At 42.3% G+C, this 25,190-nt stretch overlaps 1 protein-coding gene across 1 annotated transcript in view; it reads left to right on the forward strand.

The window, feature by feature from the left end:
• The window catches only part of LOC127577009 (kinase non-catalytic C-lobe domain-containing protein 1), a 145,133-nt gene that overhangs the window by 51,751 nt on the left and 68,192 nt on the right, over window positions 1-25,190 (forward strand). Inside the window, exons 4-11 of the mRNA XM_052027867.1 lie at window positions 1,064-1,210; window positions 3,104-3,221; window positions 9,031-10,184; window positions 12,520-12,634; window positions 14,909-14,980; window positions 15,094-15,155; window positions 15,241-15,399; window positions 16,389-16,466. Coding sequence (XP_051883827.1) covers window positions 1,064-1,210; window positions 3,104-3,221; window positions 9,031-10,184; window positions 12,520-12,634; window positions 14,909-14,980; window positions 15,094-15,155; window positions 15,241-15,399; window positions 16,389-16,466 — 1,905 coding nt within the window. The remainder of the gene's footprint in view (window positions 1-1,063; window positions 1,211-3,103; window positions 3,222-9,030; window positions 10,185-12,519; window positions 12,635-14,908; window positions 14,981-15,093; window positions 15,156-15,240; window positions 15,400-16,388; window positions 16,467-25,190) is intronic.

The following is a 25,190-nucleotide window of genomic DNA, read 5'->3' on the forward strand; positions in this document are numbered from 1 at the left end:
CACTTAGAGGCATACCCGGTGCAGAACTATGCAAACATACCCCAGCATCAATTCAGCCGATGGAAACTAGTAGTACCCTTTGAGGCAGCTGAGGTTTTCAGCATGATTCCCATGACCATTGCCACCTCACTACTGTGTTGATCAAGCACACACATTGGGGATCACTAGCGTTCTTAGGCAAACATATGTTCTTTAAATTGACCTGAGAGAGTGGCTCTTTTTCCTCGGATGCTGCCTGACCTCCTGTTACTTCTGGCATTTTCTATTATTTCTGATTTCCAGCAACGGTAGGCTTTTGGTTTGTATTTTGTACCCTTTGAATCTGTTCCTACCCCAGGTATCACAAACCTGTCCCCCGTAGGCACCCAGCATGGCTGAATTGATGCTGAGATATGCTCGCATATTTCCAGGTGCGCTTCTTTTGTTTCCCATCAGAGAAATGCCCTTAAAAGGACAAATAGGTTTTGTTGTTGATTGATGTTCATTGAATGATATGCTTATGGTGAGAGACTTAAATCTTTAGTTTATCTCCCCTTGTCAACTCACTCTCAGAATTAGGTACATATTTTGTGATTTGTATGTTAATGAATTCCAAGTATAATTTTCATACATTCAGTACAAAGTCTTTGTTCCATTAATCAGCAAGTTCTAATCAACAAAGCTAATTATTAAAAAGTGACACTACTTGAATATTCTTGCCATGTAAGGTAACTGATACTATAATTTTTTTAGGGCTGGTTATATGAATAATATTATAATTCTTCAATGAATTCTGTTCATTTAGTTCAAAACACATCTATTCTGCTTTTTTAAGAAGGACGTTGCACAGCTAATGTGACTTAATTTCTTTTTTTTTGTTACTGTAATTGAGTAAAAATTTTTGTTCAGCAAATGTAAAATAAACCTGAAACAATGTTAAGTTTTGTTGATAATATAGCCTGGAATGTTATGAGTGTTACATTAAAGCTACAGGAAATGATGTGTACATTTTAACATGCCAAAATATTCGACTAATATTATAACACTAACTTTTCTATACATGTTTTATCATTAATATTTTTAGGCTCATGCCTACTCATTGGGAACTACACTTGCTGCTGCTGCTGAATATGTGATCGAGCCAGAGTTAAAGCCAAACCTCAGCCAAGAACTAAAAAGCCTTCTCGATCAAATGCAGCAGGAAAAACCTGAAGACAGGCCAGATATTGAGGTACAAAAATATAATTCATGCTTGTTCATCTTTTTAAAACCATATTGGTTTGCTAATGGGATTTTTTTTGTTTGAGCACTTCTTCAACAAGCAAAATGTGTATTAGTTTTAGTTGGCTGAGTGTGTGAAATGGTTGTGAATTCATCACTATGCTTAACAGTTTACAAAGCTTACCCGGTGAAAAGTTTACAGATATTTCATATTTTCACAACATTTGTTTGTTGGGACACAAACATTATCCTTAACTCAGTGGCCTAGAAATTCTTACTATGCCTTCATTAATGGGCTGGATGGTAATAAGAATGTAAGAAATACGAGCAAGTGTTGACCATTCAGTAAGATTGTACCAGATCTGATCTTGGCCTCAACTCTGTTTTCCTGCTGAAGGCCAAATTTCTTCTCATTTTCTCTGTTTCAAGTTTGAAAACATCTGGATCTCTCTGTACAGGAGTGATTGTTAACTCTTCCAGTTTAAACAATATTCTGCTTTTCTATTCTTCTCAACAAAGTGAATAACATCAAGTTTCCACATGTTAGGGACATGGAACTCTCAGCCTGAAAGGAAGAAAAAAGGGCAGAAATCCTCAACACAATATTTGCTAACTTACTTAATCTGCCTATAGACTAATCTGTAGGCACAGTAGTGCAGTGGTTAACGTAATGCTTTACAGCGCCAGTGACCTGGGTTCAAATCTGGCCACTGTCTGTAAGGAGTTTGTATGTTCTCCCCATGTCTGCATGGGTTTCCTCCGGGTGCTCCGGTTTCCTCACACGTTACAAAGACATGCGGGTTAGGAAGTTGTGGGCATGCTATGTTGGTGCTGGAAGCGTGGTGACACTTGTGGGCTGCCCCCTGAACACTACGCAAAAAGATGTATTTCACTGTGTGTTTCAATGTTCATGTGACTAATAAAGGTATCTTATCTTAATCTTATATCCCTCCACATGCTCATTCTGACTTCCTCGCAATATGCTTTCTTAATTGTCTCTGCATTGCCAGCAAATTATAAGATAAGATCTTATTTTTCATTTTTTCAGGCAGTGAATTTCAGGTCTTTACCAGCCCCAAGATTAAAAGAATTTCCCTTTTCTCCCACCTGTTTCCTGGTTAATGTTTATTGCAATTGGAATCCCCTTCTATTACTTACCGATGTACCTTTGCATCTGTAAGTAATTTACCTTGAAATTTTCCTACCTCCCCAGTTTTTATAGTAGATTCCCAATAGTACAATTGCCCATTTTATGTTCTTTAGTTCAACCCATTTGGCCTCGTTTGATGATCTTTTTAATATACTGTATCATCTGTTCTCACAGTTGTGATTGTTTTTCTAACTAATATCACCACCTGACTTCATTTTTTAATCTCCCTCTTTTTCTCATCTGAAAACACTGTAACCAGGAAGCTTCCAGTTCTGACCCTCTTTAAGTCATGCTTCTGTAATTACTCTAATATCATACCTCCACGTGCCTGACAATACCCTTAACTCATCTATCTGACTTATTCATTATGCTCCTTGGATTTTGGTATACACCAGTGTTTGATGCCACTGAAATCCAGAACTTGACTGCAGTTCCATTCAGAACAGGCAGGATTAATTGTGGGATCTAGCCCATTTGTTTTCTTGGTATGATCCGCAATCTTAGGGCTTTATTCAGATTTCACATTCTATTCAAACAGAATTAAAATTGTTTAAATTCATTTCACTTTGGACTGTTACAAAGCACAATTGATTCTGATTTTCTTAATCTGACTGACAAAATCAGAAACCGCTGGTTACAAGATAGTGTGCTAACCCATTATACCACTCAATCCCTACCAGTAACAGATTTTCAAAGTATGCTTTATTAAGAAAGGCATCTTAACAATGTTGTCCATTTATTTGTGTTCCACAGAGTATCCTCAGCAAATGCGAGGAAAAACTGAAATGTTTATCGTCGGATATTATTTGCCGTAATCTCTCTGCTATAGGCCGGAGAGTACTTTCAATTGAATCTGTTGGTGCTTTTCAAGGTAGGCAATGTATAAGTATTTTAATGGCTCATTCAGTTGGCTTAAGTATTCTAATAGGCAATGTGTTCCATGTTCATATTTCATTGAGAGCTGGAAACTAAAAACAGTAATTGAAATTATTTAGATAAAAGAGTAAATTGAGTAGCCCAAGAAAACAGGTGCAAGGATCATGATATGTGATTAACTTGTGGCCCTTACCTGATAGAGCAAACTAACAGTTTATTTAAGTGATTATTACCTTGTGCAGTAAGCATTGACTAGACTGTTCTTCGCCTGCCCATCTTTGCATGGGGCCCGTATGAGTGTAAGGCTAGCCTTATCTGCCTAAACCCAGTCTGTACACCTCTTAAAGGGAGGTGGATATTGACTGTAAGAGGTGAAGGCAATTTTTTCACAGACCATTGAGGTCTGTGACTCTTTGTGCAAAGGCAGTACACAGTAGTGTGCATGTTTTAAGATTTTTAACTCTCCACTGCCATCCTAGATGTAATAGGTGGAAGAGAGGATCAATGTCTACGGGGCACTAGGAGGCCTCAGTGAAATTTTCTGAAGACATCTATGGTGGACAACACATGCGGACAAACCCCTAGTGATGCAACAACTTCAATAAGCAACACACACAAATGGCTGGAGGAACTCATCAGGTCAGGCAGCATCTATGGAGGGAAATAAACAGCTGACATTTCAGGTGGAGACCCTTCATCAGGACCGGAAAGAAAGAGGGCAGAAGCCAGAATAAAAGGGTCGGGGAGGGGGAGAAGCACAAGCTGGTGGGTGATTGGTGAATCAGGTGAGAGGAAGAAGGTAGGAGGTGGGGGAGGGAGGGGGGAAAGTGGGAATGATGTGAGAAGCTGGGAGGTGATAGGTGGAAGAGGCAAAGGGCTGAACAAGATGGAATCTGATAGGAGAGGACAGTAGACCATGGAATAAAGGGAAGAAGGTGGGGAGCCAAAGGGAGGAAGGTGTAGGTGATGGGCAGGTCCTGAGGGCAAGGGAGTGGAAAGAGAAGGGTAAAGGGGCCAGAGGGATAAGGGAAAATAAAAAGTGGAGAGGGGGGCAGTTGGAGGGGACTGGTTACCGGAAGCTGGAGAAATCAATGTTGATACTGTCAGGTTGGAGACTACCAAGAGGGAATATGAGGTGTTGTTCCTCTAACCTGTGTTTAGCATCAACTTGGCTGCAGAGGAGGCCATGGATAGACATGTCAGTGTGAGAGTGGGAAGTGGAATTAAAATGGCTGGCCACCGGGAGATCCTGACTCTTGTGGGGAATGGAGCGAAGGTGCTTGACGAAGTGATCCCCCAATCTATGTCGGGTAGGGGCTGCTGCACTGGGAGCACCGGATGCAATAAATGGCACTGATGGAATCGCATGTGAAGTGCTGCCTCACCTGGAAGGACTGTTTAGGGCCCTGAATGGTGGTGAGAGAGGAGGTGTAGGGACAGATGTAATACTTAGCATGGTTGCAGGGATAAGTGCCTGGATGTGTCTGTCCAGTCTCCTCTACTTCCAAGTTGAGGTTAAATGCAGATTAGAGGAACAACACCTCATATTCCCTCTTGGTAGTCTCCAGCCTGACGGCATCAACATTGATTTCTCCAACTTCCGGTAACCACTTCCCTCTGCCTACCCCCCCCCCCCCCACTTCCCTTTTCATTTTCCCTTATCCCTCTGGCCCCTTTACCCCTTCTCTTTCCCCTCCCTTACCTTCAGGACCTGCCCATCACCCACACCTTCCTCCCTTTGGTTCCCCACCTCCTTCCCTTTATTCCATGGTCTACTGTCCTCTCCTATCAGATTCCATCTTGTTCAGCCCTTTGCCTCTTCCACCTATCACCTCCCAGCTTCTCACATCATTCCCGCTTTCCCCCTCCTCCCCCACATACCTATCTACCTCCCCCCGTCTCACCTGTATTCATCAATCACCCACCAGCTCATGCTCCTCCCTTCCCCTGACCCTTTTATTCTGGCTTCTGCCCTCTTTCTTTCCAATCCTAATGAAGGGTCTCAGCCTAAGACGTTGACTGTTCATTTCCATCTATAGATGCTGCCTGACCTGCTGAGTTCCTCTAGCATTTTGTGCGTGTTGCTCCAGATTTCCAGCATCTGCAGTCTCTCTTGCATCAACAGCTTCAATGAGTTTTCTTAAGTGGTCAAGGTGTGTGGACAAATCTTCAGGTGCCAATATCCTGCAAGATGCACCACTGCACTTTCTCCATATCTGCTACACTGTATTCTGCATTTTGTTTTCTTTTTACTACCTCATTTTACTTATTGATGGCACGATCTGCCTGGATGGCGCATACACAGAATTTTTTCACTGTATTTTGGTACACATGATAATAATAATAAAAAAAACAACCAAATTCAAGTTAATCTCCCCCTCATACCTTTAGTATGGCTGCAGGCTTACGTAGACATTTCACAGCTGCTGCAGACTGCCAAGTACTTGACCATGACCGGCTTATTGCTCAGCATTGTGTAACATTCACTGACACACTTCCCTCCCTATGGCAAGATAGAGGAGGCACATAAGTAAAGACAGTGACACCTAACCAGTGGCAAACAGGTGTAAAAGTACCAGAGCTACAAAGAGGAGGTGACACTGGCTAATATTGAAGGGGCTATTGCTGGAGTCATGACGGTAGCTGGCCTGAGATGAGAGAAGATGATGGTATCCTCATAACTAACCTTTCTTTTCACTCCATTCTCCCTGAATCAGCAGTGTTATAAACATGTCCTCTTATTTCCTTGCCTCTCTTCATCACAGCCCTGGCCTTGAGCTTTCTTCTTTCAAGAATTGGATTCTGGCTACATTGTAGTAGAAGAGCAAGAAGACAGTGAAAATGGAGTAGGGAACAGAAGCAGGCTATTTCCCTTTTTGTGCAAATGTTTGTTACCCTGCTTCACACTACTGAATGATTACATCTTTTCAGGCACCATGGAATTTATTGACCTTTCCCTCTGTTTCTCTATCCACCTATCTCTTTTTCTCTCTCAGTTCCCCATGGCATAGAATAGGATTCACAATGCATGTTGCCAGCAGATTGTCCTTTGCCCAAGAGCCACCTTGTGGGTTGTTGTAGATGCTCCTATGCAAATAGCATGGTGGACTACTGCAGAATGAAGGCATTATGACTGCTACCAGGGCACCAAGCATTGACCTGCTGGATGTGCTACCTGTTGGGCTGGAATCCTTTTTGCTTGTGGTTTGTCAGGGAGTTGTCACATGCCACCAGCAGAAGATGTGCATGCATCTGCAGCTTCTGAGAGCCCATGAGCTTTTTCCCTGTTGCTTGACGACAGAAGAGAATGAAATGTAGACACCTTTCTTCAAACAGAGTTTCAGTGACTTCCTAATGCAATGGTCAAGAGGAAACTGCAAGAAGTTGCAAAAATCTCTCACTCTTCCCTGACAGAATACCTGCATAAAGGTGGCCATTGTAACCCTGACAGAATACCTGCATAAAAGTGGCCATAGTAACCTTGATGTTTGCTGGTAATGTGATTCTTGCCCTGCCATTACAATACAGATGATTATTACAGAAGTGCCAACGCTTCATCCACATTTCCTTACTCAGGTTAAGTTAGAGAACTGTTCCTTATAGACTGTGGGTAGAAATAACCTTCTCCTGAGAGTCTTACCTCTTCCTCCTCCTCACTCTTCTGGCAGCTTATCCTGCTCTGCATGGCCTCTGTTCATTCTGCCACTCACACCATTCTTCAGAAAGAATGCCTGCTAATGTCTGGGAGCAATTGGTTAGTGCAGAATCAGAGTTGGCAGAAAATCCTTCAGCATCTGCACGCCAATCAAAGCAAACTTTAGCTACTTCAAGTAACTCTAGAAAACAGCAAAGGCTGATAAATTGTTCCAATAATAGAAACCAGTCAGCAAGTAACATGCAAGTAGTTGATTCCAAAATAGGGCAGTTGAGTACTCCATTCTGCTGGGAACAATCTATGTTCAGCTGTTCAAGGTTAAGAAAGATTTTAGTAGGAGTATTGAGCTCCAAAATTGGAGCTCTGGAATCAAATCTGATTGATGTCATAATTGGCCTACTCTGCGTAACTCTGGCAAGTGTTGGCTCCGCATGTGTTAACATCTTCACCTAGTTAAATCCGAGACCTCCCTACCAAACCGCAATGTGGGAGTACCTTTGCCAGAAAGACTGCAGCACCCAAAGAAGGCAGTTTACCATCACCTTGAGGGCAGTTAGGGATGGGCAATAAACATTGGCTTTGACAGTAAGCCCTGATCTTGAAAAAAGAATTTTAAAAAATTATGTCAGATGGTTCACATGATGTGAATGTGTGTGTACACTTCAGTCCCTGTATTTCAACTAATGTATTATTTGGCATCTAAAATGCCCATACTATAAAGCCAGAATTTACTGCAATAGAGTATTGTAATAAAGAAGATTTGGCCTTCAAAATTATTGGTTCTGCAAAAACAGAACAAAGATACAAGTTAAATTGAAGGTTCCATTTATCATGGCTTTGGCTTTATTATGTTGAGGGATGGGCAGGGTACTGCTTGCAACTCTGATCCTTCCAATGTGCCAGTATTCTCAGAGGCGGAGGTGCTGGGGTCTCACATCTCTGTTGGTTCTGGCTTTTGATCGGCTCAAGTCAAAGAAGGGGTAGAAAACATACTGATTAGAGAGTGACCTAGAATGGTAGGTTTTGAAAAACAGTTGATCAGATTGATTGGTGACAGTTAGGAAAGCAACTATGAAGGGGTTGCTGCCATTAATTTTAATAAATTCAACTTTATGGTTGTAACGGCCTACCATTCCTTGCACCCACAACAATTGGAGACACGAGAGACTGCAGTTGCTGGAAATCTGGAGCAACGAACATAAAATGCTGGAGGAACTCAGCAGGTCAGGCAGCATCTGTGGAGGGAAATGAACAGTCGACGTTTCAGGCTGAGACTCTTCATCATGAAGGGTCTTGGCCCAAAATGCCGACTGTCCATTTCCCTCCATAGATGCTGCCTGACCTGCTGAGTTCCTCCAGCATTTTGTGTTTGTTGACCCACAACAATTGGTAAGATACCACATAGACTTCCTTGAATGGATGAACAAGTTAGTGGTATTTGATCATTCAAGTTCAAGACAAATAAGCAGCTGGAAATGCTGCTAGACCACACTTGCAGTGGCAGGACAGAGCCAGTAAAAATTTCTGCACATCCAATATTTAATTACAAGTGTATATTTTGATATTAAAAAAATAGCAAATTAGGGTAGAAAATCCTGAATTCTGGTAAACAAGCATCTGTGATCTGTTTTTTTTCTGCTATTTGACCAGAACATAAACCTTTGTGCCTACTTCTTATTTTGTTTTGCTTTTCAGTTCCTTATCCCATATTGTTGATCCAAACTTAATGTATCTGCATTTTAACCCAAGTAATTCATGATGTCTTACTTTATGAAACCATTGTTTACAAAAATGTTTACGTTTTATGTGGAACTGATATGCTACTCCTCAGATTAACGGAGTATCTGCCTGATATTGATCTTAGATGTCATGAATTTCTTTCAATACTATGTAATAAGGATATATGAGAACGTAAATATAATCAGCGATATAATTCAGCCACAAATTTTGCAGAGCATTCTTTGGCAAATTTTTTTAATATTTATGTTAAGTTGGAAAACATCAGTTTCATTCATTGAAAATGAATAATAGGTTTATTCGTTTAACTATTATGGAATGCACATTGTTAATCATACATATCTACAGTTTCCACATTAGTTAAATGGAACCTGATATTTTATTAACCTGTGCTTTCAAAATTTTTACGTAGATGGAAGTGAAGAAACCTGTAAAGAGAAGAAGCGACAGGCAGGCGTGGGCCATGAGCTGCAGACAAGTGAACGGAATCCAGCAGATGGGTCATCAAGCACTGAAGACCTGGCATGTGACTTAAGCATGCTTAATAGTGGAACCATAGAGCTTGTCTGCCAGGTTGAGAAGTGTGCTCAGAATGTCGATCCAGATTCAACTGTTGAAGTTCATGAAGTTCTACAGCAAGGCTTGGAAGGTACAAATGCAGCAGAAAAATGGGTGAGAAAAGAGGAGGTGATGTCCATGGATCTTGCCGATACTGTTGCTGATAGGAAAACCAAAGGGGAAAAGGCTGACAGGATTTTCTCTCTTCCTCCAAAACGATCATCAGCTAGGAAGAGAGTATTGCCGAAATTGCCAACAGAACTGGTAGACAACACCCAGCAACAACTTCGTTCTAAAATGGACCTTGGTAGATCTTTCTCATCCATTCCATCTCCAGTTTCACTTTCCAATATTGCTGCAGAATCTTTGTATTCTTTGGACATATTGAGTGTTAAGGACTGCCCTCAGAAAGTGCAGTTTAGGACTCAGAATAATGACGTTTCTTTTATTGCAAGGAATAGCCTTCCATTCGGAAGGCTAAATGCAAACAATTCAAGTGAGCATATCCACAAGGTCTCCAGTGTAGAAGCAATAAATAAGAACCTGTCCAACAGCCGTAACTCTACATTCGATGAGGGCTCAGAACAATTACTAAAATATTCTTCCACGTTAGGGAAAAAGTCTTCCATTAAAAAGTTGAAAGCTAAAGTCTCAACAATATCAGTACCTTCTCCAGGCATAACTAGCCAAATAGGCTCTTTTGCGTCAAGTGGAATATTATTAGAAGCAAGTGCTGCAGGAGGACACTACAGTAACAGTGCTCCAGAAGCAGAAGGAAATGATTTGTTTTGCACGATTAATCATATTTCAGCTGCAGGAAGAACTGCTGGTTGTAATCACAGAAATGATTCCAAACAAAGCCATTCCCCTGGTGTAAATGATTTATCACAAAGTAATGTTCTGCTGTTCAGAAATATCACACAACACTGTGAAGATGAAGATTGTGAGCCAATGCCTCCCATCAGAGCTACTGAAAGTGACACTGCAGAATTTCCTGGTGATCAACAGGTATTTGTGTTTCAAGTATTCCTAAGTGTTATTTTCTGTACTTGTGCATTGCAGAATAGAATTGTAGTCTTTTAGTTATTAAAATCCAATTCTATGAAGCCATGAAAATAAATAAATAACTGCAGTTGCTGAAAATCTAAAACAAAAACAGAAAATGCTGGCACTCAACAAGTTGGGCAACGTCTGGAGAAAGAGGAACAAAGTTAACATTTCAAGTTAAAAGCATTTTGTCAGATTTCTTCGATCTGAAACATTAGCACTGTTTCTCTTCCCAGACCTGCTGAGTACTTTCAGCATTTTCTCTTTTTATCTGTGAAGCCATGGCTTACGAAATCATTATTTCATGTAAGGTCATGTCTTGAAGTGCAATGCATAATTTTATACACCTTTAAAAATAATGCTTGTGCATATATTTGATATCTTTATTGTTTGTAAAATGTTAGAGTATTCACTGGTGTTGGAAATGTGTTTTAATTCAGTAGCAAGCAATATAAATTATAACATGGGGAATGAACATTGGTACCACTGAAAGCAAGTTCATGACAGTTTTCCAGCAATTCTGTACACTTCAATTTCGACAATGAGCTAAGCTAAGTTGCATTTTCCTTCAGTAGCAATATACTAGTTTGTTGTATTTCATCTATTGATTTAAAATGTTCTTGCCTTATTGTCCATTTGTATGTCTTGTGATAATCTCTCTCTTTTCAACACGATTTCTCACTTGGAGTTTTTTTTTGTATTGTGTAATCTCCTCCATATCACACTGAAGTTGGTTGTAAGGTGCACCAGATTCTTATGATTTCCTCTGCCTTTTTAGAAGCTACCTTGCCTCTGCTCGTTTGTTGAGCTGAACTTGCAGATTAACCAAGCAAGCAATTGTAGGCACACATTGGCACCCTACCCTTCTGCAGTTTTTTTATTACTAAGATTTCAACCTGCTGTTTCTTCCCCTCATAAATATCTTAATCATTGGGTTATCATTTGGAGATCAAAGTGAAATTTGTGCTGTGATAATGTTTTTGAGGAAGCATTGAATATCTCTCAGTATGACAAAACTGCATTTTTTATTCTTGTACATAATCATCAATGTGTCAAGTCAGGAAATTAATAATATTTATTCCTTAATCTCACCTTGCATCAGATGACTTCACTCTGTTGTCTGTGATGCTGCGAAGTAATTTAGTTCCATTTTCTGCCAAAGACTATATTAATCCTGTTCCCTAATTAATAACCAGTTGCACATGTTTGATCTCAGAGTCCAGATCATTGCAAGCAATGCATTTCCAGTTCCAGAATTAAGAGTGTCGGGCAGCTTGCTGCTTCTAAGTCTATTCGACAGCAAAGAAGTTTTCCACAGGCATTAATCATCATTGGTCAGAAATATCCTATTTAGAAATAATTCTATCTTGAAAATTTGGAATGGAAATCAATTTTTGAAACTTTTTTCCTGAGTAATGCTCAGTATATCTCTTTGCATTCATTGACACATGGAAACTGACAGCTATCCTAAGACGAGCGACAGATAAACCAGCCCCTCTTGTTCTTTATGACTGTGGCATTTCTGTTGTGAGAGGGCATGAAATGAAGCATTTTTTGCTACTTGTGTTGAAAGTCTTTAACTTGAAGGGCAAAAGTTACTGAAGTAAAAGAATTCCACTTACTATGACACGAGACCATTCGATCCACTGGGTCCATCCTAACTCCTGATGGAGCAATCATCTAAGCCCCAATCCCCCTCCTTATTTCCCTACTGCCCAACAACTTAACAACAGCTTCCCTCACATGCCCTTCAACTCCCCTTTGATTCTTTTGCTACTTGGCTATGCTAAGGAGAGGAGGAAAAAGCAGGAAGCCCCCGGAGGGAACATGCAAATTCAGCACTGAGAGCATGAGGTCAGGATTGAACTTGGGATCCAGGAGCTGTGAGGTAGCAGTGTTAATGCTGCACCACCTTGCCATCCGTCAAATTTCTTGAGCTCTGTGCAATCCCACTATTTCTTCCACATTTCTTGGTAAGCCCCCTGAAAAAATTGCAATTTACTAGTCTCCCACTTCCAAGGAGTAATTTTATTTGCATACAAACTGTCTTGCCATGATTATTTTCTCTGGATAGCAAGAATTTCAAGATATGGTTATAGCAGGTTGATAGAAATAAGTGTGCAATTATCATGGTTACCCACATTAATGCAGGACAACCTTAGGTTATATTTGCTAACCTTTGCTTGTCTAATTTCTGTTTCCAAACTTAAAATTAGTGCACTTAACATAATAGCTTGCTGATACAATTGGGCATATATGTCCAGTGTGCTGACTCCAGTTCTTTTCCTTAAAATAGTGCATTTCCCTTGAGGATCTTCTCTCAGAGGATAATAAATCTCTGAAGGATTATGAACTGTGGGCTCTCTGCCATGAGTGTTTGATCAGTCTGAAACGCTGCAAAGATTATCCAGGTATTGGACAACATGATAAAGTTTAAGAGTTTTTTGAATTATGCATATTTGTTTCTTTTTGTGTGTATATAACAGGAATAGCACAATTGATTTGATGTGTTAATTATTGTTTGTTAATATGTATTGCATCATGTAATTTACTTTTTAAAATTTTCTTCCTTAATCCAACTTATTACTATGGTTACATTTGTAAGTGCCATTGTTACACTGGTGATCTCTGCTTAGACTCAGTAGCAAAAATAGTTGATATCATTGAAAGGCATGAACTAAACAGTGTGCAACTGTGAATGACAAGGAAGCTTAATGCAGTTGATTGTTGTGCACTGTTAATCATAATAGCCAGACCACTAAAGCATTGGCCTGTGAATTGTTAATAAATTTCAGTCAGCATAGTTGCTATGACCGGGGAAGAGACAAATCCCATTCCTATTATTGTCCTATATTTCCTGTGGAAAATTAGATATGTGAGTTATCTAAATTTGAACAGTCTTCTGAAATCCATAGGCAGAGATACGAATAAGTATCCATTGTTTGAGATACCAGTGGTCACCTGATATCACAGTTGTACCCAGGGTAGGTCAAGATATTTGGAATAAATGGGGAGAAAATGAATGTAGTTATAGGCCATGGAAAAGTTATTAGTCACTGTCGAGTCCAAAAGCAACTAGAAACTCAAAAACTTTTGTCAAGAAAGAGCAACTGTCATCTTAAAATGCAAACAAATTCTTCATCTGATTTATTATCAAACCAAAATATGTGCTTCCTTCGGAAAGTAGCACACACAAGGCTTGGCATCCATCATTGTGCACATATTTCCTTTTGATAAATATTTTGAGCTTTTGCCAAATGTAGCTCATGATAGATTCTTGCATTCTCCGAGGAATAGATCTTACCTCAATTATTTTATTTCACTAAGGGGTTTGGAAAACATCCCATTTTATAATCCCTTTGCCATAATGTCTGACCTAAGTGTATGTTTCTGTTTGATTTTAAACAGCTATAAGTAACAAAACAATCAGGGAGTTTGTTTATACATGTAAAGTGCTGTTTTTTTTCTCTGAAAGAGTAAAATTGTTCTCAAACAGCTTTCTGCTCACAATTACAATTGTGCATTTTCCCCTATAATTATTTTGAAATAAAATAATGTTGTTATTTGTAAATTATTTCTACCTGGATATGGATGCTACATGGCAAAAGGGCTCACTTTATTGCCTGCATTTCCACTGTGCCATTAGAACTCCTCTATGGGCATGAACTAGTTACAATCAAGTACCACCTTTCCTGACACATTGCTCTCTTCAGATAATATCCATTTCTACCATACAATGTGAGTGGTTGAGGTGATTCGGCCCTTGATTTCTTCCACTCTCTAAGTATGGAAATTCCTTCCTGAATGTGTGCAAGATACATTGTTTTCCAGGTTTTTTTTTCATTTTATGTATTGATTTATGCTTTGTGGGTTTTCCAACCTCTATTTCTTTGGATTTATGATTCCTGTGAGTACTTCTTTTCAGTGCATTGATGCTATATTCAGCTTTCCTTTTTGGGAACTTAAATGAAAAATGGAATTTTATTATATCCTTTGAAGGGTTCTGCTCTGCTTCATCACCTTGGTGTATCATTAACAGATCCTTTTCTTTTAAGTCATGTTTTGTTAACTGTAGGACACATTTGCCTTTCAACTCCTTCCTAAGATTGACCTTATAAATTCTTGTACTTTGGACAAAGTATCTTCTGTTTGCGTTGGATGTCTGTGAATCCTGTCTAATATTGTATGTGACTTAAAGATGAAATTCTTTAGGAGTGTGAAGACCACACTCTTTGTATACAAATTACATGTGTGGTTGTCCTAGTTTCCTTCCCTGTCACATTATGATATTCTGTAATTTGCTCATTCTGTAGCTTCCAAACACTTCATTTCCTATGCTACAGCTTTTCCATTCCTCATTTAATTTTGCCTTGTTTTATCAAAACATTTCTCTAGCTCTTCATTCTTATCTTTCATTTGTTTGCCAAGGTGCTTAACCATTTATAATCTGATTAAAATAATGCTTTTTATGTCTTTATGATAGCATACATAAAACAACATATATATGCCATTTCAACTGAAGAAATATACTACTCACATGCTAAGTGACAAGTATGTAGTTGTGACTTCATTCTTATTGTGTGAAATGGCCAGTTAACTCATTTTATTAACTCTTTAGGTTGGTCAACAATAAGAAACAATAGTCCATTAGTAACAGTTTGGTAATTTATTTTTGTATTTTATAGAGTACCTATGTCTAGAGTCTGCGTACATTAATTCCAGTGGAGAAGTTCTGTTTGTATCAGCAGTAAACAATGGTATGGCACACTGCTTTTTTGCTTTTTGTGTTCTGAATAAGGATATAAAATAATATCAATTGTTAACAGCCACAGTGAGCTTTGGTTTACTGATGTGCACTCTTTTCCTTTAGGAAATCTGGATTCATTCTATCTGGCACCTGAATTTGTAAAACAAGGAATTATTACCGAAAAGGTTTGTTAATTACAGTGAGAATGTTTCTCTATTAAATCGTATGGATGGCCTGTAGATTGTTTGAATGAAAATATTTTCTCAACAGGTCTGTGTTTATGGAGTTGCTGCCATTTTGTGGGCAGCAGCTAAATTCAATGCTCCAGTGAATCAAAAGTTACCCTTGTCCAAAAATCTCAAGAAGCTACTTCTGGATATGGCAAAGAGGAATTCTGCAGAAAGGCCTTCAATTGCAGAGGCACTCAAGGTACAAGTGTCAGTTCACTTACTCTAATCAGCAGTCTCTGTTTTTCTGTAAATGCCATCAGTCATCTCTTAATTACCATTAAAAATAAACTCCTCAAGTGCAATCAGTATCTTTTCCCCACAGTTTCTATGTATGCATTCCAAGCTGTACAGTTGTAATGAAACCTTCATGTGGTTCTGCACCACCATCTGTCTCCATTTGCATTTGTGATCTAACTTCCAGACCTTGTCAGAATGAGATTAAATGAAACTAAGTATTTAAACTTTGGGGGCAATCAAGAATAATGTTTCATATGCATAATACATTCAGTTAAATCCAGATCACCATCATCTTGTATTATGATAAAAGTTCAGTAAAGAATTAGGTATTATTGTACAACTTTTGCATTGAAGAGTAAGTTATTTTCTGATAGGGTGAAAATGGAGATATTTTACAGCCATTGCTTAGCAGTAGAGAGTGTAGTAAGTTGTCATATCTACTCAGCAAACTAACAGGTTTGAGGGCTACCAAGAATCGAGTTATTAAATAATATAACTCTGGTAGAGTGGCACACTTACAAAGTAATAGTACAGTAGTTTAAAGTGATCAAACCCATGAATGAGAACGAGGCCTTTGAACCATAGCTATCCAGGTTATTTCTGTGCTATCCCTAAAAGAAAAAGCCCAATTAGTAGCACAAATTTTTGAGCTGGATTTATATGTTAGCTTCGGCTTGTGAATTCATTGAGTTTGGAATATTCCAAAGCAATTCTTCACACGTAAAAGGTGAGCTAAGTAATTATGGCAATTACTGATCACTGATTTTCTTGCCCTCTCACTCTCCTTGTTGCTCTTACAATCAGATTAGCCTGGCAAGGAAAAGAAGCTAAAGATAATTTTATAATGAGAAAAATTATTGCTTGCTTGTGAGTCACAATTCCTAGAGAATGTCCATAAATTTAAAATTGAAGCAGCAAATAACTCTTTCTGATGCCTTTTTATTTTTACAGATTTGTAATGAATACCTTATAAATCGAGGAATTGACAGCAGAGAGGTTTTAATTTTGCTGAGGAATTCTATTCTACAGGTATTTCTATTGACTTCATTATCACAAAATAGTTCTATCTTTAAGTGCCTGTTCTAGAAAGCTCAGCTTTAATGTCTAGTGAACTATTGCAAGAGCTGTGATGGTCTCCCCCTGCCATTAGAGTAAGCTCAAGATTGGAAAGAGGTATGTAATGTGATGATTGATATAGCATAATCAATATGGTAGCGTCATGGTTCAAATATTGAACAAGTAATCAAGTGGGCTAGAACATTGATTTTGATCTAATTCATAGCTGACAGTTTGTAGATGAGGAATTTAGTTCAAGTAATGACTAATTCTACTACCAGATTTTTGTGGGAAAAAAGGCATTGCTAATCTTCTTTGGGGAAGTAAGTCTAATGGTCCAGCTTCAGACTCACCAATGTGGTTCACTTTTGATTGCCTTCTGAAATGGTCTAGCAGGGAATTCAATGCAATGTAAGTAGGGATGAGCAATAATTGCTGGTCCTGTCAGTGACACCCACATCTTGTGAATGAATTAACATGGGACAGATTATATAGTAGATCATTAACCACGTGGCATCATTTGGTGCTAATGCTGAAACTTTCCATGTGATGACATACGACTTGTTTTTTGATCCACTCTTGACTGAATAGTCATCTCAGAGAGCTTCTCGGGATCTTTTTCAGCAAGTTACTTTTATTTTAATCAAATCAGTTGAGGACAATGGAAGGTTTTAAACTTCCAACCTTCCCCCCCACTCCATCACAGCTAAGTTCATAAATACAATGAACCATTAGAAAGTTTCACAGAAAAGCAAATGAGGGGTAGGGTGAGAGTGAAACAAAAATGTGATGTAATTAAATTTGACAAATTCATTCTCAGTATTACGTTCTGTTTGTAATCAATTCTCATTGAATGAAAATGTTAATTTATCGACGTAGAATAAATACATTTGCTAATAGAACTCAACTGCCTGCATTTCCTGATGCTTCCTCTATTGTAGTAGGGATGAGGAGGATGAGTCAACATCACCTGTTAACTGCTCATCTTCCACTGCTGAGCACATTCTTTGGGCAGAGAGGTTGTGCAAGCTATCTTGCCAAACTGGCTGATTTTAATGTAGCGATAATTAGTTTCAGTATAATGTTATTGCAGTACATGTTTTGCATTGGAATTACATTCACTTGCACTGATTTCCCAGTCAGCTACTCGACATCAGGGTAGGATTAGTAATACAGCAGTAATCAGCAAAGTGTGGGCCTACAGAACCTGATTTTAAACTCATTCACAACTGGCTGGATGCTGGTGACTAGTGGTATTCTGCAGGGGTCAGTGTTGGATCCGCTACTTTTCACTTCATATGTTAATGATCTGGATGATGGAATTGATGGCTTTGTGGCCAAGTTTGCGGATGATACAAAGATAGGTGGAGAGGCAGGTAGAGTTGAGGAAGCAGGGAGTCTGCAGAAGGACTTGGGCAGGTTGGGAGAATAGGAAAAGAAGTGGCAGATGGAATACAGCGTAGGGAAGTGTGTGGTCTGTCTCAATGTTGAGCAAAGAGCAAGCTTGCAGAGAACACAAATGCAGCACGCTGGTATGAGACTGGAGTCAGGATGCTTCCTCAGAACCAAACACAGGCAGCAACTGGAAGGAATCTTGCCTCAGGGATCTGAGGTGGAGTCCCAACATGAAAACTGGATATCCTAAGAGGAACAGTGAAATCAGGACAGCTCTAGAGCTGACAACTCTAAGCAGCCAGGAGACAAAGTATACCCAAAGGTTGACCAATATTCTGGTAACTAGTGCTAGAGAAACCTGGGTACTTATGCTAGGCCCCTGATGGGGTTCAGGTGTGTGTCATTATTGCAATTAATCATGCAGGGAATCCATGTACTGCCCAACAAGGCATCATCAATGGAGCCGAATAGAGGCCAGTACTCGGAACCATAACAGTAACCCCCCCATCCCACCTCAACGGGAGCCTCCAGGCAACCCACCAGGCTTACCTGAATGGTTCTGATGGAATTCCTGAATGAGGGAGGGGTCCAAAATGAAGGACCGAGGAATCCAGGAATGTTCCTCCAGACAGTATCCCTCCCAATCCACCAAGTACTGCAGGCCCCTACCCCGGTGGCGTACATCCAGTAACCGCCAGACAGTGTATGCTGGGTGGTTGTCAACAATCCAGGGGGTCGGGAGGGGGGAGCTTGGCTGGAGGGCACAATGGACTACTAGCCACTGGCTTCACCTGAGACACATGGAAGGTGGGACGTATCCTCAGAGTCGTAGGCAATTTGAGCCAGACTGTTGTGGGATTGATGATCCGCTCCATTTCAAACGGTCCCAAGAAGTGAGGAGCCAGTTTCTTGGGCTCGTCCTTGAGGGGGATGTCCTTGACCGAGAGCCAAACCTTCTGCCCAGGCTGGTACACTGGTGTGGGAATCCGCCGACGATCAGTGAACCTCTGGTTGCAGTCGGCAGTCCGGAGTAGGGCCATGTGTGTCCTCCCAGACTTGTGGCAACGGCGGAGATGGTCCTGAACTGAGGGCACGAAGATGTCCCCTTCATGGATGGAGAACAGGGGAGTTGATAGCTGAGTGAGCATTCAAAGGGGGATCTTCCAGTGGCAGTGCAGACCAGAGAGTTGTGGGCGTACTCAACCCAAGCGAGGTGGGTGCTCCATGTCGAAGGGTCATTCACCATTATGCAACATAGCACTGTTTCCAAATCTTGATTTGCCTGTTCTGTTTGGCCATTTGTCTGTGGATGGAAACCGGACAATAGGCTTACGGATGTTCCAAGGGCCTGACAAAAAGGACCTCCATACTGCAGAGACAAACTGGGGACCCCGGTCGGAGACAATGTCTACAGGGATTCCGTGGAGGCGGAAGACGTGTTGGACGACCAGGTCAGTTGTCTCCCAAGCAGTAGGGAGTTTGGGAAGGGCCACAAAATGTGCTGCTTTGGAAAAGTGGTCTACTATGGTGAGAACAGCAGTGTTCCTGTGAGAAGGGGGCAGTCCTGTGACAAAATCCAGGGTGATATGGGACCACGGACAGCTAGGGACAGGTAAGGGACGAAGCAGTCCATCAGGTGGTCGGTGGTAGGCTTTTCCACAGGTGCAGACAGAACAGGTGGCAGAGACAAAGGAACGGGTATCAGTGTCCATGGAGGGACGCCAGAAGGGCTTCTTCAAGAGAGAAAGGGTCCTGTCAATCCCTGGATGGCAGGCAAAATGAGAAGAATGTCCCCACTGCAGAACCCGAGACCACACAGGCTCTGGTACAAAAAGGCGGTTGGGTGGTCAGTTGCCTGAGTCAGGTTGGGTTTGTTGGACTTCCTTCACTGCAGCCTCAATCTCCCAGGTGAGGGCCGCCACCACACAGGACTGGGGAAGGATGGTCTCGGGGTTAGGATGGTCATCCTCGGTGGTGTATTGTTGGGAGAGAGAATCGGGCTTCCCATTCTTGGACCCCAGACGATGTTGCGTAAACAGGAACCTGCCAAAGAATAATGTCCACTGCGCTTGACGGGAATTCAGGTGTTTCGCGGTTCGTATATATTCCAGGTTCCTGTGGTCTGTCCAAACAATAAATGGATGTTCTGCTCCCTCGAGCCAGTGCCTCCACTCCTCTAATACAAGCTTGACTGCTAGTAACTCCCAGTTCCCCACATCGTAGTTACGTTCGGCGGGGGGACAACCGGCGAGAAAACAAGGTACGGGTGCAGTCTCTGATCCAAACCTGAGCGTTGAGAGAGGACCGGTCCCACCCCGGAGTTGGAGGCGTCGACCTCCACAACGAATTGGTGGGAGGGGTCTGGTTGGACCAGGATAGGAGAGGACGTGAAGCGTTTCTTCAGGTCCGAGAACACCGAATCAGTTTCGGATTCCACAGAAAATGGGTCTTAGGTGAAGAAAATCGAGTAAGAGGTGCCACCACCTGACTATAATCCCTAATGAAGCGGCAATAGAAATCTGCAAACCCCAGAAACCGTTGGAGTTGCTTGCGTGTAGTGGGTCGAGGCCACTCCGCCGCCACCACCCAGATCTTCTCGGGATCCACCCTTACTTGTCCGTCAGCTTCTTAGGATACATCATTGAGAGCAGAGGGGACATGGAATTCACATTTCTTGGCCTTGACAAAGAGCTTGTTCTCCCAAAGCCTCTGGAGAACCTGATGGACGTGCTGGGTGTGTTCCTGGAGACTACTAGAGAAGATCAGAATGTCATCTAGATAGACAAACACAAATCGGTCTATGAAGTCTCGTAGGACATCATTGATCATGGCGTGGAAGACGGCAGGAGCATTGGTGAGGCCGAATGGCATTACTAGGTATTCAAAGTGGCCGAAAGGGGCATTAAACGCTGTTTTCCACTCACCTCCCTCCCTTATCCTGAGGAGGTGGTAAGCGCTTCGTAGGTCAAGTTTAGAGAATATGATGGCCCCGTGAAGAAGTTCAAACGCAGAATTAATGAGCGGCAGTGGATACTTGTTTCTGACAGTTATGTTATTGAGGCCCTGGTAGTCAACGCGCGGGCGCAGTGAGCCATCCTTCTTCCCCACAAAGAAGAACCCTGCACCTTCCGGGGAGGATGAAGGGCGAATAATGCCTACTGTGAGAGATCCATTGATGTACTCCTCCATGGCCTCCCTCTCTGGTCGGGACAAGTTATATAGCCGACTGGTAGGTAGCGGTGCCCTGGGGAGGATGTCGATTGCGCAATCATACAGCCAGAGAGGAGGCAGGGAAAGAGCCCCTCGTTTGCTAAATACTTGCCCCAGGTCATGATACTCCACTGGGACCGGGGACAAGTCTGGGGCTTCAGCGGCCGACGAACTAGCAGTAGCCTGTATTGGAGCAAGGGCTGACTGGAGACAAGTGGAATGGCAGAATGGACTCCAACTGACTATCCTGCCCGTCACCCAATCATGGTGGGGATTGTGGCAGCTCAACCAAGGGTACCCCAGTACCATCGGCATCTGTGGGGAGGTTATCAGGTGGAATTGGACCTGTTCCCGATGGTTTCCGGGAATCAGCAATGACAGCGGAGGTGTACGGTGCGTGACTCAGGTTAACAGTCTGCCATCTAGCGCCCGGACCTCTAGAGGGGCACTCAGTGGCTCCCGAGGAATCCCGGCCTGGGAGGCTACGCCTTCATCCAACAGGTTTCCCTTGGCGCCGGAGTCCACCAAGGTGGAGAAGGACAGGGACCGTTGGAGGTGTCTTATGGTAGCTGGGATCAGCATCCGGTTCTGGGAGGCCCTTGGGCAAGTTGTCTGGCTTACAGGGATCCTCCTCTCTACTGGAGAGTCCTCCCCTTTTGGACTAAGGGGACAAGTGGCGATAGAATGGCCAGGCTGGCCGCAGTAGAGGCAACCCCCAGCTCTTAATCTCCGTCGTTGTTTGAAGGGAGAAAGGCGGTTCTGTCCCCGTTGCATTGGTTGCCTCTCCGGGGTGGTGCATTTGGCTGGGTCGGAAGCGCCTCTGGGGCAGAAGGAGGAGCAGAGAGGCTCGGGTCAGGAGAGGCTGGGAAGGTGACCCGTGGGGGGATCAGAAGTGTGGGACGAACCATTCTCTCCCTCTGCCGTTCCCGGAGTCGGTTGTCCAGTCTGGTGGCTAGAGAGATCAATGCATCCAGGCTGGTTGTCTCATTCCGTGCTGCTGTCTCATCCTGTGCTGCTGTCTCATCCTTAATCCTGTCACTGAGGCCTTGCCAAAAAGGCCCCTGGAGAGCCTCCCCATTCCACCCCGAGTCAGCCGCCAACGTCCAGAACACCACAGAGTATTCTGCGACGCTGCGGGAGCCCTGATGGAGGGTGAGGAGTCGCATGGCTGCCTCTTTTCCACAGATGGGATGGTCGAAGACCTTTCTCATCTCCCCGTTGAAGGTGTGAAATGAGGAGCAGGTCTCTGGCTGATGGTCCCAGATGGCCGTGGCCCATTCCAGCACCCTTCCTCGCAACAACCCCCCGATAAATGTGACCTTGGATCTCTCGGTGGTGTACGTGGAGGGCCGCTGCTTAAAAACTAACGAGCATTGTAGTAGGAAGGACCAGCATTTTCCCAGATCCCCAGTGTAGGGTTCTGGGTCAGATACATGCGGTTCCTTGGGTGGTCAGGTCATCAAACTGTACAGTGATGCTCCTACTGATGGCCTGGGCTGGTCAGATGGAACTCCAGGAATGGCAGAGGTAAGAAGAGCAGAGGCTCAGCTGACCTGTTCACTGAGCTGCCCAACAGTCACAGTAAGGGTATGGAAGTCTGCCACAACCCCCTGGAGCTGCTGGTCATGCCGGCCCAGAAGTGAGCCCTGGCTGGTGAGGCCTTCATACAGGGGATTTCTGTCCGCTGGGTTCATGGTGGGCCAGAATATTCTGTCACAATGTTGAGCAAAGAGCAAGCTCGCAGAGAACCCAAATGCAGCACACTGGTACAAGACTGGAGTCAGGATGCTTCCTCAGAACCAAACACAGGCAGCAACTGGAAGGAATCTTGCCTCAGGGATCTGAGGTGGAGTCTCAACACAAAAACTGGATATCCTAAGAGGAACAGTGAAACTGGGACTGCTCTAGAGCTGACAACTCTAAGCAGCCAGGAGACAACGTATACCCAAAGGTTCACCAATATTCTGGCAACTAGTGCTAGAGAAACCCCGGTACTTATGCTAGGCCCCTGATGGGGCTCAGGTGTGTGTCATTATGCAGTTAGTCGTACAGGGAATCCAAGGCATCATCAATGGAGCCGAATTGAGGCCAGTACTTGGAACCATGACATGGTCATGCACTTTGGTAGAAGGAATAAAGGCGTAGACTATTTTCTAAACATGGAGCGAATTCAGAAATCCCAAGTGAAAGGGGACTTGGGAGTCCTAGTACAGAATTCCCTGAAGGTTAAATTGTAGGTTGAGTCGATAGTAAGGAAGGCAAATGCAATGTTGACATTCATTTCGTGAGGACTGGAATATAAAAGCAAGGATGTAATGCTGAGGCTTTATAAGGCGTTGGTCGGACCACAATTGGAGTATTGGGAGCAGTTTTGCACCCCATATCTGAGGAAGGATGTGCTGACATTGGAGAGGGTCCAGAGGAAGTTTACAAGAATGATCCCAGGAATGAAAGGGTTAACATATGAGGAGCATTTGATGTCTCTGGGCCTGTACTCGCTGGAGCTTAGAAAGATGAGGGGGAATCTCATTGAAACCTACCGAATATTGAAAGGTCTGGATAGAGTGGATGTGGAGAGGATGCTTCCAGTAGTGGGAGAGTCTCGGACCAAAGAGCACAGCCTCAGAATAGAAGGATGTTCCTTTAGAACAGATGAGGAGGAATTTCTTTAGCCGGAAGGTGGTGAAACTGTGGAATTCATTGCCATAGATGGCTGTGGGGGCCAAGTCATTGGGTATGTTTAAAGTGGAGGTTGATAGGTTCTTGATTAGCAAGGGTGTCAAAGGTTATGGGGAGAAGGCAGGACAATGGGGTTGAGAGGGAAAAATAAATCACCTGTGATCAAATGGCGGAGCAGACTCGATGGGCTGAATGGCCTAATTCTGCTCCTGTGTCTTATGGTCTAACTACTGAATTTCATCAGCATCAATCTTTGGCAGATCACAGAATTGGTATTGGTATTGGTTTATTATTGTCACTTGTACCGAGGTACAGTGAAAAGCTTGTCTTATAAACTGATCGTACAGGTCAATTCATTGCACACTGCAGTTACATTGAGTTAGTACAGAGTGTATTGATGTAGTACAGGTAAAAACAATAACAGTACGGAGTAAAGTGTCACAGCTACAGAGAGAGTGCAGTGCAATAAGGTGCAAGGTCACAACAAGGTAGATCATGAGGTCATAGTCCATCTCATTGTATAAGGGAGCTGTTCAATAGTCTTATCACAGTGGGGTAGAAGCTGTCCTTAAGTCTGGTGGTACGTGCCTTGACATTAGTGTCCCGGTTGGCTCTTGAGATGCAAGCTTCTCTTAGACTACATCCTCCACTTTGCTAAGAAAGGAACTATGATACAATGGTTGAAACATATGCAAAGTTACAATTTTCTACATCTTTTGTTTGGTAGCAACTAAGTGGGTATGTTAGAAGATTGAAGATGAAGCCAAAAATAGCATCACTCCCGAGAGTGGTGAAAATTCTCTGCCAAGAAGGCTGAGTTGTGCTTATTTAAAAGTGAAGAGCCTCATCCCACACAAGTCTGCTCTCAACATTATGCACCACCTGTCCTGTAAAGGAAGAAGCATTTCTTGCTTTTCACATTGATGTGAGGAATTGCAGAATAAATCAAAGCCATTGTACAGGCAACAGTTTTAACGATCACATAAATATTACACACATAAATATACAAATAAGTTATGAAAGACGAAATGAAAGCAAAATTTTGGATGTTTCAAAGGAGCTCCAAGTTAAATGGAGCTGTGCAGTGAACATTGGCGTGTGACAGATGGTGGGAGGAACCCGATAGAGAGCAACTTTTATCAGAATGGAATGTAATGTTTCCTCTGTCTAGCCTTGTGAGAGATCTTGGATCATTAATTACAGTTCACAATTAAACTGTAGTTGTTGAACACACTCGTATTTATATTTGCGGTGTTTTTTATGACATACAAGGAGACCATCAAGTCTGTGCCAGCTATCAAGAGCAATCTCATCAATCCCATCCCCCCACATTTACTCTGTACCTTATCCTTTCACACTTGCCCATTAACATTTTCCTGACTCTAAATGACCACCTACACCCAGGATAACTTA

This window comes from Pristis pectinata, chromosome 12 (genome assembly GCF_009764475.1).
Source record: "Pristis pectinata isolate sPriPec2 chromosome 12, sPriPec2.1.pri, whole genome shotgun sequence".
In the NCBI taxonomy this organism is placed as follows: domain Eukaryota; kingdom Metazoa; phylum Chordata; class Chondrichthyes; order Rhinopristiformes; family Pristidae; genus Pristis; species Pristis pectinata.